The sequence below is a fragment of the Bos grunniens genome, chromosome 12 (genome assembly GCF_055505025.1).
Source record: "Bos grunniens cultivar Pamir isolate PY7600 chromosome 12, Bosgru_T2T1.0, whole genome shotgun sequence".
NCBI classification, from domain to species: Eukaryota; Metazoa; Chordata; class Mammalia; order Artiodactyla; family Bovidae; genus Bos; species Bos grunniens.
Window position 1 is genome coordinate 36,676,925 of NC_141176.1, and position 17,472 is coordinate 36,694,396.

The 17,472-nt window shown below is 43.0% G+C and overlaps 1 protein-coding gene across 8 annotated transcripts in view; it reads right to left on the bottom strand.

Annotated features, from left to right (window-relative positions):
* PARP4 (poly(ADP-ribose) polymerase family member 4) overlaps positions 1-17,472 on the bottom strand; it is a 76,796-nt gene that overhangs the window by 47,570 nt on the left and 11,754 nt on the right. For 6 of the 8 annotated variants that reach the window (XR_015138212.1, XM_086329846.1, XM_086329845.1 and 3 more), the window contains 11 exons: positions 16,139-16,214; positions 15,269-15,382; positions 13,042-13,191; positions 12,405-12,542; positions 11,413-11,586; positions 8,131-8,291; positions 7,172-7,309; positions 4,544-4,639; positions 2,063-2,246; positions 1,719-1,875; positions 519-643 (listed from right to left, as the gene is read on the bottom strand). Coding sequence is in view for 7 of the 8 variants with exons in the window: in XM_086329846.1 (XP_086185972.1) it covers positions 519-643; positions 1,719-1,875; positions 2,063-2,246; positions 4,544-4,639; positions 7,172-7,309; positions 8,131-8,291; positions 11,413-11,586; positions 12,405-12,542; positions 13,042-13,191; positions 15,269-15,382; positions 16,139-16,214 (1,513 nt within the window). In the remaining variant the exon portion in view is untranslated. Of the gene's footprint in view, positions 1-518; positions 644-1,718; positions 1,876-2,062; positions 2,247-4,543; positions 4,640-6,029; positions 6,254-7,171; positions 7,310-8,130; positions 8,292-11,412; positions 11,587-12,404; positions 12,543-13,041; positions 13,192-15,268; positions 15,383-16,138; positions 16,215-17,472 lie in introns of those variants that run through there. The other 2 variants (XM_086329847.1, XM_086329848.1) reach the window with 2 other exon arrangements.

Sequence of the window (17,472 nt, forward strand, 5' to 3'; positions counted from 1 at the left end):
GCTGCTCCTCCGGGCCCCCCACCCCCCATGCTGATCCTCAGTGTCCCTTCCACCCTGCTCCTTGGTGCCCCCACTGCTCCTCCGTGCTCCCCCCACCCCTCTTCACCCTGGTCCTTGGTGCACCCCATGTTAGGTGCACTCCTGCCTCAGGGCCTTTGCACATGCCCTTCCACCACCTGGAATGGGCACCTCAGATGTCCCTTCTCAGGAGGCCTTGTTGGCCACCATGTTCACCAGTCCATCCCCTCCTACCTGCCCTGGTTTTCTCTCCAGAAGGCCCATGTTACATATTTGATCTATTTCCCGAGTGCACTGCCTGGTCCTGCTCTACCAGGCAGGCTTTCCTTAGCCTGCTCCTTGCGGTTCACCTAGAGCTTAGGACGGCCCCAGGCACACACTGGGTGCTCAATGAACAAATTTTAGAAATGTACGTGTTTAGTTCACACAACTGTAATCCAATTCTTGTGTATGATTTATATTCATTTAGTTTAAGCATCACAAAACCACAAAGAACATACCTGGGCTACAAAGTCTATTATTTTCCCCTTGATGTGAACGTCCTCCAGAGGAACTGAATTCCCAGAGGCATCCTGGAGGCCGGCCTTGATGTCGGGGAAAGGCGTGCTGCCTGGAAGCTGGTGAACTGCAAGTCAGAAACATTCATATCAGCTTTGAAAGCCTTCCCTCCACTGTCTGTTTCTGTCAATTTGACCTTTATTCCTTCCCCTTCCCTTCAAACGTTACATTTTAGGGTAAGTGGACAAATAGCATTTTATGATTCTCAGTCACCATTTCTGAAAAGTTAACCCACATGAAATGGGGTGAGGGAAGCATTCCCAACGGGCATGCTGCCTTTTTAAAGTCTGCTAACTACGCGGCATCATCTCGCAAATTCAGAGTTTAAACATACACAAGCACACACAGGTCTTCAGAACACCTATTAAGTGTATCTCAAGTATGAATCTGGGTTTCTGCACTCCCTGCTCAGTCAGCATTGTCACTGTGCCACAGAACTGCAGCAACAGAAGGTCTCTCAGACTTCAGTCCCAGGAAGCCCATGTCCCCATGAGTCACGTGGGGAAGGTGCCGGACTGGGCTAGAGAGGCAGATACACTCTTAGGAGATACACACTTAGTGACTCCCAGCAGAAAACAGGGGTTATGTTCTACATGAAGCCATATATTTCTGATAAAAAATAATTTGATCACAGTTTAAAATGCTGATGTGTTTTTAAATGCTATCAATTAATATTATACTAGTTTGAATTTACAATTTTCTGAGAAGCGGTCACCTTCTGCTGATACACAAGCTGCACATGGTGACTTTGCAGCCCCTTCACGTAATGCAGGTGTTGATCTCATTCCCACAGGGGAGAAGCTGAGCCCAGAAAGGTTATGAGGTTTGTCTGAGGTTGCACAGCCTGGTAACTGGCAAGCTACTCAACTCTAAGGCTTCGTTTTCTACACTACGACACCTGGACTTGGATCGGGGGGGTGGTAGCTCAGCCTCAGCGCGTTAATGAAGTAACAGGGGGCTCTGACATCATCCGATCTCTCAATCACCCCAGGTTTTGTTTTTACAAAATAAAAAAGGAAATGAAGCATTTATGTAAGAAATCAGAGATATAGTTACCAGACATGAATATAAATTTCACTGAAAATACAATGTTTAAGTTCTATAAACATCATAGAGAACAGCAGTCAAAAAAGCCATCTTACCTTCAACTGCTGAAAAATTTGAAAACTCAGGTCTGTCTTCCTCTAGTTCCGTATTGTCACAAGGATGAAAGTCCTTTATTTCATCTCCAGGTACAGAAAATTTAACAAGATATTTCATTTTAACCTGATTGGTTTTGTATACAACAAATTCATCATCCTAGAGAAAACAGAAGTTTAATAATAAAGGAAAAGAAACTTTATTGGCAAATGTTTTCATAAAAGCAGAATTTCATGTTTGTTAATTTAGAAACTGTTGAATTCAGACAGTAGCTATACAGTAATTATTTAAACTTAAACATATTTGATAAAAACAAGAGCCTGTTTGTCTGCCTCGATAGAAATACCTCAAAGTCCGAGCTGACCATATCCGTTCCCCGCACCCCGTGGACGCTGTCGTACTCGGGTGGTGCCTCCGTCAGGGAGAAGTCTCGCTTGTGCAGGTCCATGCACCTGCCGAGTGTGACATCACAGACAACCAGGAGTCGGGCGCCATCTGTCTGTCCAGGGTGCGAGTACTTGATGCTTGTACTGCATGTCACAGGAAGTAAGCACATATGTGTTTTACTTTACAGTTGCATGGCAACACTATTTTATACATGTAGGAAAACTAGAATCCAAACGACTTTGCTAGTAGAATATTTCAAATTTTACTGTTATTGAAATATCTCTGAAGATTCCATTTAGAACTCTATTTACTTATTTAAAATTTTTATGTAAAACACACATTTATTGCTCCTCTGCTGTGCTAGGCAGCTCTTTATCAGCTACTAAAATATAGAGACTGAGGAAAGAGAAGGAAGAAGCCCACCTGATAAGAAGAAAAAGTGGATTAATTCCTGGCACTGAAGTTCAGAAAGAACATGAAATGCCATGTAAGAACTGGTCAAGGGACAAACAATGCTGCACCCTCATGAAGCCTTCTGGATCCAAGTGGAAAAACAAAATGTCAAGTGATGCCCAAATGAGCAATTCCATTTAACTTTCTTAGGAACCAACAGCTTTAATAAAATAACTTTTGTGTCAAGAATTCAGGCTGGGCACCTTGGGGGGCACTGTTGAGGACACACCTCTAAAACTTGCACTTCTGTTTGTGCTAATGGGTGCTCCATATTTATAAACACAGGACCCTGACTACCCCACCCTCCTCCTGCTCATCTATTCCCCTTCCCCTCGCCCCCCTCTCCTCCCTCCTCGCTCCTCACCATCAGCAACTGTTTCTCTGGCTTGTCTGCGAACCAGCTCTCAACCCATTGCAGTCTGGTCTGCTTGCACTTCCTCACCAAAACCCCACTGTCCATATCCACTGAGGACTTTAATTTGGTTAAATTCAACTGACTGCCAGTTTGTCTTTTGAAAAATATTTTAACATATAAAAGTGCTTACTTGGAAATACTTTGTACAGAGGAAAGCATTTATTCTATAAATATTCAGTCTCAAGAATAATAATAAGACAGCTATCGTAGCTGCCACCAGCTCAGGAAAAAGAGCATCATTATTTTGTCTTTCTTTCTCGGAGTCAGCACATAGGCACATGCCCCTCGGTAATAATGTTATGTGGAGAGAGTCACTCTGTGATCTGGTTCTAAGGCTCATCCATTTGACACGTGCAGGTGGAGGGCACCTGGTTAACCCACCCACGCACACACACACATGGAAACGTTGGACCACACCAGCACAACACCACCCCACTGTCCAATCCCCACTTGTCTACGTATACCAGTATTTATTAGGGTGGTGATTCTCAGCCCAGATTGTGTGTTAAAGTCATACACGGAGCAGAGAAACTACTGGGAGCCCAATCTCAGCCCCCGAGACCCTGACTGAGCTGATCTGAGTGAACTCTGCACCAACACTGTCTGAAAGCTCGAGGGTGATTCCACGTGCAGCCAGGATGGGGTGCGCTGACTCCCAACCGCCAAGTCACATCAGCACAGCTGCTCTTCAGCTCCATGAGATGATGGGACCCTTTTCCAGGAGGGGAGACTCACCAACACCTAAAGGTGTTGAAGTGTCTTTTGATACAACAGGTGTGAAATGGTCTCATTCTGGTTTGATTTGCACGTTCTTGATCACTAATCTTTTCAAGTGTGTCCATACATGTTTCCTCTTCATATCTTTTGCCCTTTGCTTACTGGGTATTCCTCCTCTCATTGATTTGGGGGGACTCCTTAAATTCCTGGATAATCATCCTCTGTCCTGGGCCTGAACCTGTCATTTTCTTAGTTTTGTGACCTGAATGCAAGTTACTTAAACTCCATAAACGTGTTTCATCTTCATAAAATGATTCCCAATACCACTGTGAGGTTATCAAACAACATACTTGAAGCACTAAACCTGGTGCTTAGTAAGTTCAATATGCTGTGGCTGAAATGAAGACAGACTCAGATATTATTCCAGGCCCTGTCTGTGAGCGAGGTCATGTGCTGCAGAAGTCAGGACCGCTGGCTCTGGAGAAGACAAGGTTCTGTGTGGCTTTCGGCAAGTCACCCCCACTGTCCCACAGTGTTCTCATCTGTGATCGGGGTGGGAGTCACAAGGCCTGACCTCAGAGGTTTGCTGTGAGACTGAGTGAGTAAATACAGGTAAAAGCTCTTAGGATAGTAAAATCACTAAGATGATTTCAAATATAATTTTCCCAAATATCCACCATAAGACAGGCTTCTACAATATACTGAGAAAACTGGCTGTTTTAATTATCTGTTCTTGGTGAGAAATCCTCACCAAGCAAAGACAGGTGAAAACTTGGTGAAAACTCGCAGCAAGTATTGGTCATGTCTCCTTGGTGACGGGTGTATATGATGTAATTAAAAAGATAAGGTACTGACCTGATTGAATCGCTGAAATATATCCCACTCCCAAGATTTCCAATGTCTGTTCTCTTCATGCCACGATCTTCAACTACTTTGGGTAAAAGCAACCCACTGGAAAAGAACATTATAGTGATTTACTAGAAAAAAGGAATCTTTCATTATAGCCTCACAATTCTGGCCAAGAAAGAAGCTATTTAAGCACTTCTGTGAAACAAGCCAGACACAGACAAACACTACAAGACTTATGTGGAATCTGAAAAAGTCGAACTCATAAACCTAGAGAGTACAGTTGTGGTTTCCAGGGGCTGGGGGTGGGGGAAGCTACAGGGGGTGGTGCTAGTCAAAAATCATGAACTTCCAGTTACAAGACGAAAACACTCTGGGGATGCAATGCCTACAGTGGTGACTGTTTGTGATGATACTGTACACCGGAAGTCTGCTAAGATAGTATTAGACCTTCTGTACTCACCACAAGAAAAAGAAAAGGTAAGCCTGCGAGGTGACGGATATGCTAATTAACGGATATGCTAATTAACTTGATCATGGAGATCTTTTCATAATAAATACATATATTAAACCATCACGTTGTACAACTTTAAGAAGTCACGTTGTACAACCTAAAGATATACAATTTTTATTTGTCAATCATAACTCAACAAACCTGGAAAAAATATACCAACTGAAAGTCAATAAATAAATAATTAGCATGAAGTGAAAAGAAAAATATATTTCAAAGTAACCTCAGAGTAGGAATTCCAGGTGCCATTGAAATGGACCCAGCCAAGGCTATTTCTCATCACCATCTGGACTGGTTGGCCAGCTAGCCATTGCCCACCCTCAGGCTGGGCCCATGAAGGGCTCACCAGAACAGCCATGAGGCCAAGGCTGACTGTGCTCCCATTGCAGATTCTTGCTTTCTAGAACTCTCTGCAATCAAACAAACTAGATTATCTCTGGGAAGGTGGTAAAAGAGAGACTCCTGCCTTTTATTACATCTGGTTTATGTTCCATGTTATGAAATAGAATTAATTTTGTAAAATGGCTTTTGGGATGTACTTAAAATAATCTTTCTTACTCAAAGATTGTTTTTACTGCTTCATTTTATTTTAAATTTTCAAATCTTCAATCCACATGGAGTTTGTGTGAGGAATGAAGTAAGGATCCAACTTTATATTTTTTTCCAGACAGTTAACCATTTATATCCATATATGGTACTGAAGAAAATAAACTTTCCCATAGAGATAAAAGCTAACTTTATCATATATTAAATCCCCTATGTTTTTGCATTTATTTGTGGATTTTTATTTTGTTGCCTCATCTATTTCTCACCTCACTGTTTTACCCAGTAAAGCTTTATGTTTTTAACATCTGACTGGTTAATCCTCTCTGGTTATCCTTCTTTTTCAGAATTACCCTGATAAATTCAAATTAAAAAAAAATATGGGCTATAGAATCAGCTTTTCTTTTCTTAAAAAAAAATCTTGTTAGTAGGTTTATTTACTTATTTATTTACGGCTGTGCTGGGTCTTCGTTGCTGCTCGTGGGCTTTCTCTAGTTGCAGCGAGCATGGGCTTCTCTCTAGTCGTGGTGCACGGGCTTCTTACTGTGGTGGCTTCTCTTGTTGCGGAGCATGGGCTTTGGCGTGGACAGGTTTCAGTAGTTGCAGTGTCTGGGCTCTAGAGCACAGGCTCAATAGCTGTGGTGCATGGGGTTAGTGGCTCCGCACCATCTGGAATCCTTCCAGATCAGGGACTGAACCCGTGTCTCCTGTACTAGCAGGCAGATTCTTTACCACTGAACCACCAGGGAAGTCAATTGTTAGTATTGTTAGTATTCTTATTGTGATAGCACAAAATGCATAGGTCAATTCAAGGAAAACCTGTATCTTTCTAATCAGCTTGCCTTTGGGTTCTTCTGAAGCAGTTAAAGCTTTTTCCAGGTGGAGCCTGCATGTTTGTAAGTCTTTGGTAGGGGATTTAACTCTTGCCTGGAAAATCCCATGGATGGAGGAGCCTGGTAGGCTGCAGTCCATGGGGTTGCTAAGAGTCGGACATGACTGAGCGACTTCATTTTTACTTTTCACTTTCATGCACTGGAGAAGGAAATGGCAACCCACTCCAGTGTTCTTGCCTGGAGAATCCCAGAGACAGGGAGCCTGGTGGGCTGCTGTCTATCGGGTTGCACAGAGTCAGACACGACTGAAGTGACTTAGCAGCAGCAGCAGCAGGGGATTTAACTAAGATCTAGACTTAACTATGCTTTCCCTTGCTCCTTGTGACTTCAGTTTCAACTCCAATATTAAGTGTTATTCAAAGCTAACAGAAATTAGAGCTATGTTTTGAATAGATAATTCGTGGCATCTGGGAGCTCTAATTTCTAGACTATCTTTGAGTTAGATACACAGAGAAGACTCAGGACATAGAGAATCCCCTTTCCTCAAGAAGCAATTCATTTCCATGCACTGCACTTTAAAATATATAATAATTAACATATGACTTAAATTACACACTTAACTATAAAGTGTTCAGTTTTCTCTGCAATTCAATAAGCTGGCTGACTTCAATGGAATAGATCCACGTACTACAGCAAAAAAAGTCTAACTGTGAGCTGAAAGTCTGGAAAATAGAGATGGTGTGCTCTTACCGGGACAGGATTCCCATGAAGCTCTGCACAGGAGACCCATGCAGCAAGTGCCTGACATTGCCAAGGTGGCCCTGGAACTCTGTGGTTTCACTCACTCTGCCAACTCTAAATATCTGCAAGATGTCCACTGGACCCTTACTGTAGAATTAGAAGAGATTACATAATTGAAAGCACAATAAAAAATTGTTAGCAGCAGCAGAAAACCCAAAACTGCCCAAATGTCCATTATTAGAGAACTGATTCAATGAATCACAATGCAACATTTCTTGGAAATACTATGCAGCCATTAAAAAATACTCTCTTAAAAATAAGTAAGGATGTGAAACAAAACTTATAGTAAGATGTAAGTGTTATAAGTAGGCTATAAAACATCATACAAAATATCCCGTATTTTATCAAACATATACAGAATATACAAATTGAATATGTTCCTTCGTTCAACATTCATGCATTCATTTAACAAACATACTCTGTGCTAAGTACTCTACCAGCAACAGAAATAAGAAAACACGGTCTCGGCCTTGCCAAGCTGACACCCTGACGAGACAAGGTCAAGAAAGTAATAAACAGCTGACCTTCTGTGCTGCTTAGCAGTCCAGCCAGGTTCAGAGAGAGATCCAAAACATGTTTCTTCACCTTAAAATCTTAATTTGAGTGGATTTTCCCATGCAATACCCTTCAGCACTTAAACACTGCATTTGTGAACAAACAAAACATCTCAATCTTTAGAATTTAATTCTGTGCAACAGTAGGTGAACTTGGAATGGACTGCAACAGTGGGGAGTGTTTAAGCACAGAACACAGCTCTGAGCCCTATTATAGACACAGAAGTGAGTATCTGTCATCACATCGTGATTACTCTGCAGTGAGGATTAATTATCTAGGTGTGTGAAGATCTGCTCTACCAGAATCTGAAGCAAGTTAAAGAGTGGACCCTCACCTATCTCCTGCAATCCTACCTGTGATTATTCTGCAACACTTCTTCTCTTACTCTCAAAAATTCTTCAGTGTTCGGCTCAACATGCTCAATTTTGCATCTCAAAGCTCGGTATTTGGCAAGAGACGGTGGGTTGGGTTTGGCCAAATTAGTTTCACAGACATTAACCATGTCTCTTATTAGCTGTAAGCAGAAATGATTACAGTCATTTCTACTTCTGACACGTCAGAACGACCACATATCAAAATAATTTATATCATACTGCATTTCTCAAAAAGGTTGAATAAGCTTTTTTCACCACCAACAAACTCAGTATGAGCAAAGAAAGAAACCCAAATAAACTGCAAAAACCGCCAAATAGTCACAATTCATAACACAGATTAAGCTTCTTAACTTACAAAGGTCCTAAAAACCATGAATAAAAACATCAAGACCCAAGAGAGAAAGAGGCAAAGGACATGAACAGACAGTTCACAGAAGAAACACAAACATCCCTAAAACATCTGGAAAGGTGCTTAGACTCACTACACGGAAGCCGTTTCTAGTGCATACACATGGTGAAGTTTGACAAAGACACAGCTCATAAGATGACAAGAAAAGGAAACTGTCATTCATCGGCCGTGACAGGGCAGCACAGAGAAACCCTGAGGGAAGCAGACAAAATCACCCGTTACTGACGTGTTTATTCTTTCGGGCTGCACTTCTCCCTTGGGGACTGCCTCTCAGAGATGTCCCTGCGCAAGAACAAGACACCAGACACACAGAGAGTTTACTTCCTGTGGCGTCATTCACTGTGTCTGGCGGGGATGGGTGGAGGATGCCCACCCAGGGGCATGTCCCACCGTGGACCAGAATGAGGGTGGTCTCCACACTCAGAGTACATTATGTCACGTAAAGAAAACAGGTGTAGGACAGTGAAGAGGGTATATGACTTTTTACATAGAAAAAGGGGGAAGGACTAAGTATGCTTGTTCATTTTCACGTTTATTTGCATAAAGAAATGGTGCAAAGACAAACAGGAAACTAACAAGCATGGTTATGTGTTCGGGAAGAGGAGCTGGAATAGGGGTGGTGGGGACAGGGTGCAACATAGTACACTTTTTAAATATAATTTTGACTTCTGAATCATGGGGATGTGTGATCTACTGAAAATACAGAATCCAGGTTAACAGTATTTGGGTGGGCAGCACACACACCCTCTCAGTAGCAAAACCAGGAACTGAAGTTACACTCAGTGTTGAGGAAATCATGGAACTTTAAACATGGAGGTCCATTGTCAGCTCATTCACTAGCTCATCTCATTTGTTGGTTCCTCACATATTTTGGATTACAGACTCCTCTGGGAATCGGTGTGTGCATGCATGCTAAGTTGCTTCAATCATGTCCTTTACCACTAGCACCACTTGGGAATCTGTGGGAAGCTGTAATTTCCCCCAAACATGCAAAATTTAACATCCAAAAACTCCTCTGAAGTCTAGAGGTCATGGATCTCTGATTGTGTCCCAAATCCTTTATGCTCAGATGTGGCAACCCAGAGTCAGAGTGGGTGCTGCCTCACCCGGGACAGGGTGAGCCCTGTCTGCCTTCCTGCTGTTCTCTGTGAAAGAACAGCTCCTTCCCCCACTTCCGAGCAGTCTCAGTAATCCTATCCTCCTCAGCAGAAACTGGCTTAGCTATGCACACATGACTTGCTTCTGGCTAAAGAAATACCCAAGACATGGAAGCAACCCATGCCCACTGACAGATGAATGGATAAAGATGTAATACATATATACAATGGAATACTACTCAGTCATAAAAAAGAATAAAATAATGCCTAAAATAATGCCATTTGCAGCAATATGGATGGAACTAGAGATTATCACACTAAGTGAAGTAAGTCAGACAAAGACAAATATCTATGATGTCACTTGTATGTGGAATCAATATTGTTGTTGTTCAGTTGCTAAGTCATGTCCAATGCTTTGTGACTCCATAGACTCCTCTGTCCATGCCTGCAACATGCCAGGTTCCTCTGTCCATGAAATTTCTCCAGGCAAGAACAGTGGAGTGAGTAGCCATTCCCTTTTCCAGGGGTTCTTCCCGACCCAGGGATCAAATCCATGTCTCCTGCATTCAGGTAGATTCTTTACTGTCTGAGCCACCAGGGAAGCCAAATGAACTTATTTATGGAACATAAACAGACTCACAAACATAGAAAATAAACTTATAGTTACAAAAGGGGAGGGATAAATTAGGAGTCTGGGATTAACAGATACATACCCTTACATATAAAAGAAGTAAATATAAAGAAATAAAAAATCAAGGATTTACTGTAGCATAGGGAGCTATATCCAACATCTTACAGTACCTATCATAGAAAAGTACGTGTGTGTATATATATGTGTACATGTGTGTATATATATGTGTACAATATATATGTATATAGCTATGTGTGTATATAAAACCTAGCCACTTCGCTGTACACCTGAAACTAACACTATATTATAAATGAACTATACTTAATTTAAAAATAATAATAAAAAGAAAAATAAGAGGGTACTGGGGGCATCCTCCAAGAAACATAAGAAGAAACCATCCAGGAAGGATGCTGTGGGCTGATGGGAAGGGGAGTTGGCAGAGGGGGGAGCCATTCCTACAGGAAGCACAGAAGTGGGAAGAGACCAGGCCCCAGTGAGGTTGCAGCCTTGAGTGAACTGGACCAGTGGCCACCCCACAGCTGCACTACTCGTCCTACAGGGTGACAAGCCTCCTCATTGTTCAAGTCAGGAGCAGCTTTCTGTTTCTTCTAGGAAAGAATCCTACCTATCTCCTGATCCGGAAAGTCATTTCACAACATAGCAATTTTGAAAATTCTTTTTTTGTGTATGTGAGTGTGTGTGTGTGTGTGTGTGTGTGTGTGGCGGGGGGACTGTGCTAGGTCTTCCTCACAGGCTTCTCTAGATACGGTGTGTGGGCTTAATTGCCTGGGACCAGGTAGGATCTTAGTTCCAAGGCCAAGCATTGAACCCACATCCCCTGCATTGGAAGGCAGATGCTTAACCACTGGACCATCAGGAAGTCCCCAGCGTAACAATTCTAAACACTTGCTTCTGCACCATTCTTCCAACACAGGCTCCTTTGGGAGTGTGATTCAGGTAACTTCCATAAGGACCCCAATCACCCCCAAATGGCTCAACCGTTTGTTTTTGAGGAATCTCAAGAGCCAAATTTTGTGATCCAGTGTTATCTCAGTCAGATGTGAAAGACCCCTCTCCCCTGTCCCCACAAAGTGTAAACTGAACCCCAAGGTGCAGAGGCTTACCTGGCACAGGTCCTCCTTCTTAGCCAGCAGGCTCAGGCTGACCTTCTCGGCCACAGCAGCTCTGTGAGGGATTAATCTGTAGAACTCGGTCAGCATCATTTGCAGTTGCTCCTGTGTTTCTCCATTTCTCATTGCTTCCTTTACCAGGAGGAGAATTCCCTCTGCCTTGCTCACCTTTAAATAGAAGATGACACATGATTATTAAAATTTAACTTGATAATCTAGAAAAAGTAAAGTAACTTGTATAAAAATACCTAAGATGGTTCTTAGATACATGACTATTAGCTTTCGACTGGACACGTACAAAGCAAGCTTGATGCTGTTGAAAATGCATCTCATTTCCAAACTGGGCTGGGCTTAACTAGAGGAGGGAACCAGAGTCCTCATTGTCAGCGTGTCTGCATCCACGTTCGAGTCCACAGAGAGGAGTTCTCACTAGGGGACTTCCTTCCACATGAGACATTTAGAAAGACGTCTGGATCAGGCTCAGGGATGAAGCCCACCAGAACACCTTTTTCATCACACAAGTGCCTTTGGACTTGATCCCATTACTCTCTCCACGAGTTATTTCAATGTGCTGGTGCAGCCACACATGCTCTACCCCTGGGAACACCTTCTTCACCTGCTCCTTCAATTGTACACAGTCAAGAAGAGCTTCCTGATGGCTGCAGGTGCACCTGCCCTTCCCCACACGGTCGAAGGCTCAAGACGGTCACTCTGAAGTGGACCAGGGTCTGTACCTCTCCCTGAGGATCTGCAGCGCCCATGTCCCAGGCCTGCCCTGCTCTGCTCCCAAGGCTGATGCTGCAGATGGGACTCTAGTTTCCTCGGAAGTCCACTTCCCAGCAGCGCCCCTCGTGCCCCTCTCTCCATCGAGAGAAGGAAGAGCAGCAGCACAGCGGGAGCCTGGTTCAGATGAGGCACAGGCCTCTAAGCCACAAGCAGAAGGCAGGCTTGCCTGGCAGAACCTGCTTCCAGGACACGGCACTCACGTCATTCAGGCTCATCATGCCCACAGGTCTCAGCAGTGTGTCCTCCAGGCGGCCGAGGGCTTCTGCCCAGAGCATCTCCACCAAGCCGCTCACCTCGGGGCTCAGGGCATTCGAGTTTATTACCTCCTCCAAAAGCAACTGCAACCACAGAGAAACAGAGAAACATCCACAAAGAGTTCATGAGTGTGCTCCTTTAAACCTGAGATAAGCAGAGGTGTGAGAGGAAACAGCCCATGTCATCCCAGGAGAGGGTGACTGTTAACCCCGGGCCCCTCCCAACTTGCCCTTGCTCCTTGTCCTCCTCTCTTGACCCTCTTCTCTTTTACCCCCATGCTGTTTTCCCTCCTGCCTTTTTATTCACTCTGCAATTCTTTAGGCCTGCTGTGGCATTAAAGATCAAGTGGCATTAAGGGTTTGAGGACCCTGACTCCTGGGCCTGGCTCCCAGTAAAATCTCTGGGAAGCTAGGTCTGTGGCTCATCCTGGGACTCACTCCCCACTCGACTCTGTGGGCCCCTCTTCCCTTCTTTTAACTCCTATTCTCATCTCCTGCCAGCTTTTTATTTGTCATGAAGAAAACATTTCTGTTAAATCTATTTAATCAGTAATACAGAAGAATATGTAGAAATCAAGCTTACTGCTTGCAGTTTTTCAGATGCTAACTGGGTTGCTTCAGGTGTAAAATGTTCTCTCAGTAGAAAGCCTTGTTTCTTCAGTTCCTCAATATAATTCTCATAGTATTCACTTGCGTCTGCAGAGGTTTTCTTCACAGAGGACTGCCTTCTGGTCTGTAAGTTAGAGCACGCAGCACAGTGTCAGGACATGAGCACATGGAAGCCTATTAGCACATCGACCTTTGCTGAACACCTACTGGGTGCCGTGGTGGGGGTGGGGGTGGGGAACAGGGTCACAGATACGGCGCCTCCGCTAGTTTCCTGCTGTAACAGAACTGAGAAACTAGTATTTCAAGGAATGACTTCACATTTTCAATTCTTGACAAAACAGCCTAAAATCTGCAAGTTGGGGGGGAAAGTTTGAGAGGCACGGCAGGTGGGAAAGAAGCACTGGACTCACGGAAGAGCCTCAGGACATGTGTTCAGAGCCCAGAATCTGACCTTACACACCATCCTACCCCGCTTTGAAGTCTGGCTTCTAGCCTTCCAGAAATAAGAAAAACCGGGCGAGGCGAGGAAAGAAAAATACCTCAGAGATGAGGCATCGTTGGAGACAGGCACAGCCTAAACGAAAGGACTGCCCTAGCCAAGGAGACAGGAAGGGGTGCTGGCAGGTCACGCAGACAAAGGCAGAGGCAAACACCGTGATCATTCCTGCCGTCCTGATGGGGTGTCTGTCCCCCCCAAATCCTGCCCCATCCCAACCTCAGCGAACATGGAGGGCTTGCCCAGTGGGCTGTGGAGACCCTGCGGGCTGTGCATGGGGGTTGGATCGCATGGGGCCAATAACCCTGCCCCACTGGCCGCAGGACACACACCACGTCCATGTCACTCCATTCAAGCAGGGAAAGTTAAAAAAAAAAAAAAAAGAACAAGGGCCAAGATTCAATAAAATCAATTTTTGCAAAAAAAACAAAATAAAAAAAAGGTAAAATTTAACCTAATTTTGGAAGATTTCTGCCACAATGGATTAACAAAGGACAAGGGCCAGAGAAGCTCTGTCTCTTTCATCAGGGAGGGTTATGCCCATTGAGGGAACAGACTCACCCAGGAGCAGAAGGGCCAGGCTGGAGGAGGGAGGCTGGGAAGGCAGAAGCAGCTCTGACACATTCTACCTGGTTTTCAACTTGATTTTTACTTACTTTTCACCCACATACCTAAATTCTCCACAAAACATGGTCTACATTTCTGGGTAAAAGGTTAACAAAGTCTTTCTCTTTCTTGGACACACTTGACCTTGGGTTAATCTTTTATGTCCTCATGGAATCTTGATAGGTGTGGGATACCAGCTGTAATATTTGGCAGAACTGCTTGGGTAATGGAGTTCCACACCAGGACTGGAGGTCAGCAGTGTACACCGACAGATGGCCAGCCTCAGCCCTGGGCCCAGGACTGTGTAACTGTCTCCCTGCTGGGCGTCAGGAATCCGGGGGCATCACCAGCAGTCTGGGCCCTGAGATGTCTCCTTCCTGGACGACAGCTGACCCCCACTGTGGGGAATGGGTGAGGCAGGCGCGTCCTGAGCCTGAGAGAACCACTGTGTGGTCACTCGAAGGGGAGCCTGTGAGCCTCCGGTCAGTTAGCATCTCACAGAAGACTCTGACAGGGCTGCAGGCTTTACTTGGAACTTCAGGTGTAGGCTCTGGGTTGTTTTTTTTCCCTACCTGTCTTAGGTCAGAACCCTGCCCTTGACCTGACACTGACCTCGAGAAGGTCATGGGCATGGACAGCCCCACTTGCTGTCCCTGAGCCCAGGCACTTCACACATTTCAGTAGCAGCTGAGTCACGGCGGGGGCAGGACCATGATTTGCTGTCCCTCCCAATTTCCAAGGGTGGGTGTGTTGTCTTTTCACCTCACACTAGGAGTGGCCTCTAGGCGACTCCCTGGTACAGAGCAGGTGTTTAATGAAGTGAGTGAAGGGATCCAGTGCCAAGGTACAAACATTAGCAAAGTTTCTGTAAGTAACTCAGAGCAGGAGCAGGAACCTGCACCCCAGGGAATGTTCTCCTGGCTCCCAGCCTGCACTCCTCACCTCCATATCCCAAAAGAGCACCTCTCCACTTTTCAAAATGGTACTAGCTAAAAAGAGAGACGCTAACAGATTGGCTGGTTCAATTTACCAGTTTTTACCAAATTCGCTATCAACAAGGTGGACAATAAAAACGTAGGTGTCACCACGAAGCCCTTACCTGGGTGCCAGTGGCCAGGAGGAAGTGTGTGCATATCAGAAAGCCACGGTCCCCAGGGCCCTGGAGGCACTGCAGCTCCACCACCGCGGTCTCCTTACCTCCCTCTGTCACAACCTGGAAAACATGTTGCTCTTTTATAAACTGCATTCACTAAATAACAAACTACACATGCCATTTAAAAATGTTGATTATAAACCTGATACAAATTATATCATTTGCAGATATAATTTAGAAAGTAAATAGAAAATAAAAATCATCTGGAGTCCTACTACAGATATATAATCACTATTAATATTTTTTTATATTTCCTTCTGGGATTTTTGTTATAAATATACTTGTATATGTTTAAACCATCCCACTTTTCACATTTTCTTAATCACAGAGAAAATGTTATTTTCAAGTTATATTTTATTAAAATATCTTAAAAATACAAATGGAGCATCATTTTAAATGCTACTGTTATTTTGCATTTATATGATGCCAGAGGAAAAGTTTTTTGTTTTTCTTTTTAATGAAAAATAATGGAAATTCAACATAGTGTAAATACTTGGTGTGAAATCTACTCTTTTAAAATACAAGAAACTGTTAACAGAGAGGAATATCTTCATTTTTTAATGTCATATTAAGTTTTTGTGCTATTTATATTTTTACTATATTTTATTATAAGCATGCATTTCTTTTATAATAAAAACACTAAAATTAAACATTTTAAATGTGAAGTTTTTTTACTATTAAAAATCAATTCATATATTAAGGAGTATTTATTCAGGAGATGCATAATTTTTCAAAAACGGGAAGATTATCAAACAGGAAAAATAATCAGAAGACTTCAAACAGCTTTGTTCCCTCAACTAGAAATTAGACTCTTACTTTTTCCAAGATGTTATATTTTGCAACTTCAAAATCTTGAGGAAAATGAGGAATTTCAACACCCTCTGCATAAAACCTGAAATTTGTATAATACAATATTAACATTAAAATGAAGCTTTAGACTAAACAGACTTTTCGTAAAATTTTTCTTGTAGCTCTCCTAATTCCATACAAAATATAAGTTCTTAACACCTCCTTAGATATTCTAAAGATGGCAACAAGGTCCTGTGGAGAGAATGGATTGATCCCTTCTGTACACAATTCTAGAGCTCTGAGTGCTGTGAGTCTACAACAGGGTGTGGGGGGGTGACATGTGTCACGGAGATGGGGGCAGGGGGACCTGTGTTCACCCTGGGCTCTGGCCCTTGGAAGCCGGTCACTCCAGAGGGACCCATACCTCTCCAGACTACACTCAAGTCCTCTTTACAATAATTAGCTAATTAACAAACTAATTAATTAAGGGTATCAGATTTCCTATAATCTGTATTTTTATTTTTGATATTTGTTCTCTCTTGTAACATGAAGATTAACAATAAAGTGGGATCAACTGTGATGTTTAAATGACAGTGCAGCTGAGGGTATGTACACTTTAAGAGTCCATATAGAACTTTAGACTCATATATGTCATTGGGGAAGGTTGTGTTATTTCTATCTCTATTTATTTAAAATATCAGTTCAGTTCAGCTGCTCAGTCATGTTTGACTCTTTGTGACCCCATAGACTGCAGCACGGCAGGCTTCCCTTTCCATCACCAAATCCTAGAGCCTGCTCAAACTCATGTCCATTGAGTTGGTGATGCCATCCAACCATCTTATCCCCTGTTGTCTCCTCTTCCTGCCTTCAATCCTTCCCAGTATCAGGGTCTTTTAAAGTATCAGGTAGAGACTAATGAATGGTCTTTACTCTGAACGCTGTTCAGGAAGGTAACAGAAAGAGCAGACTGCCCAAATCTCATCTCCAGTGGTTTTTCTTTTTTAAAATCAACCTAATAATTACATCTAGTCTCATATAATACTGATAAAAATAATTATCACTATAGTAAGTGAATAAGTAAAAACTTAATAGTTAGATAAGCAAGATAAATTAAAATACTATAAAAATACTGATGTACTAATAGCATTTTAATACTGAGGTTTACAAAACATTTTACAAACTATGTAAAGTCTTAAAGATCAAACTCAAGACCTATATATAGAAAACTATAAAACACTGTGAAAGAAATCAAAGAGGACACTAATAGATGGAGAAATATACCATGTTCATGGATTGGAAGAATCAATATAGTGAAAATGAGTATACTACCCAAAGCAATTTATAGATTCAATGCAATCCCT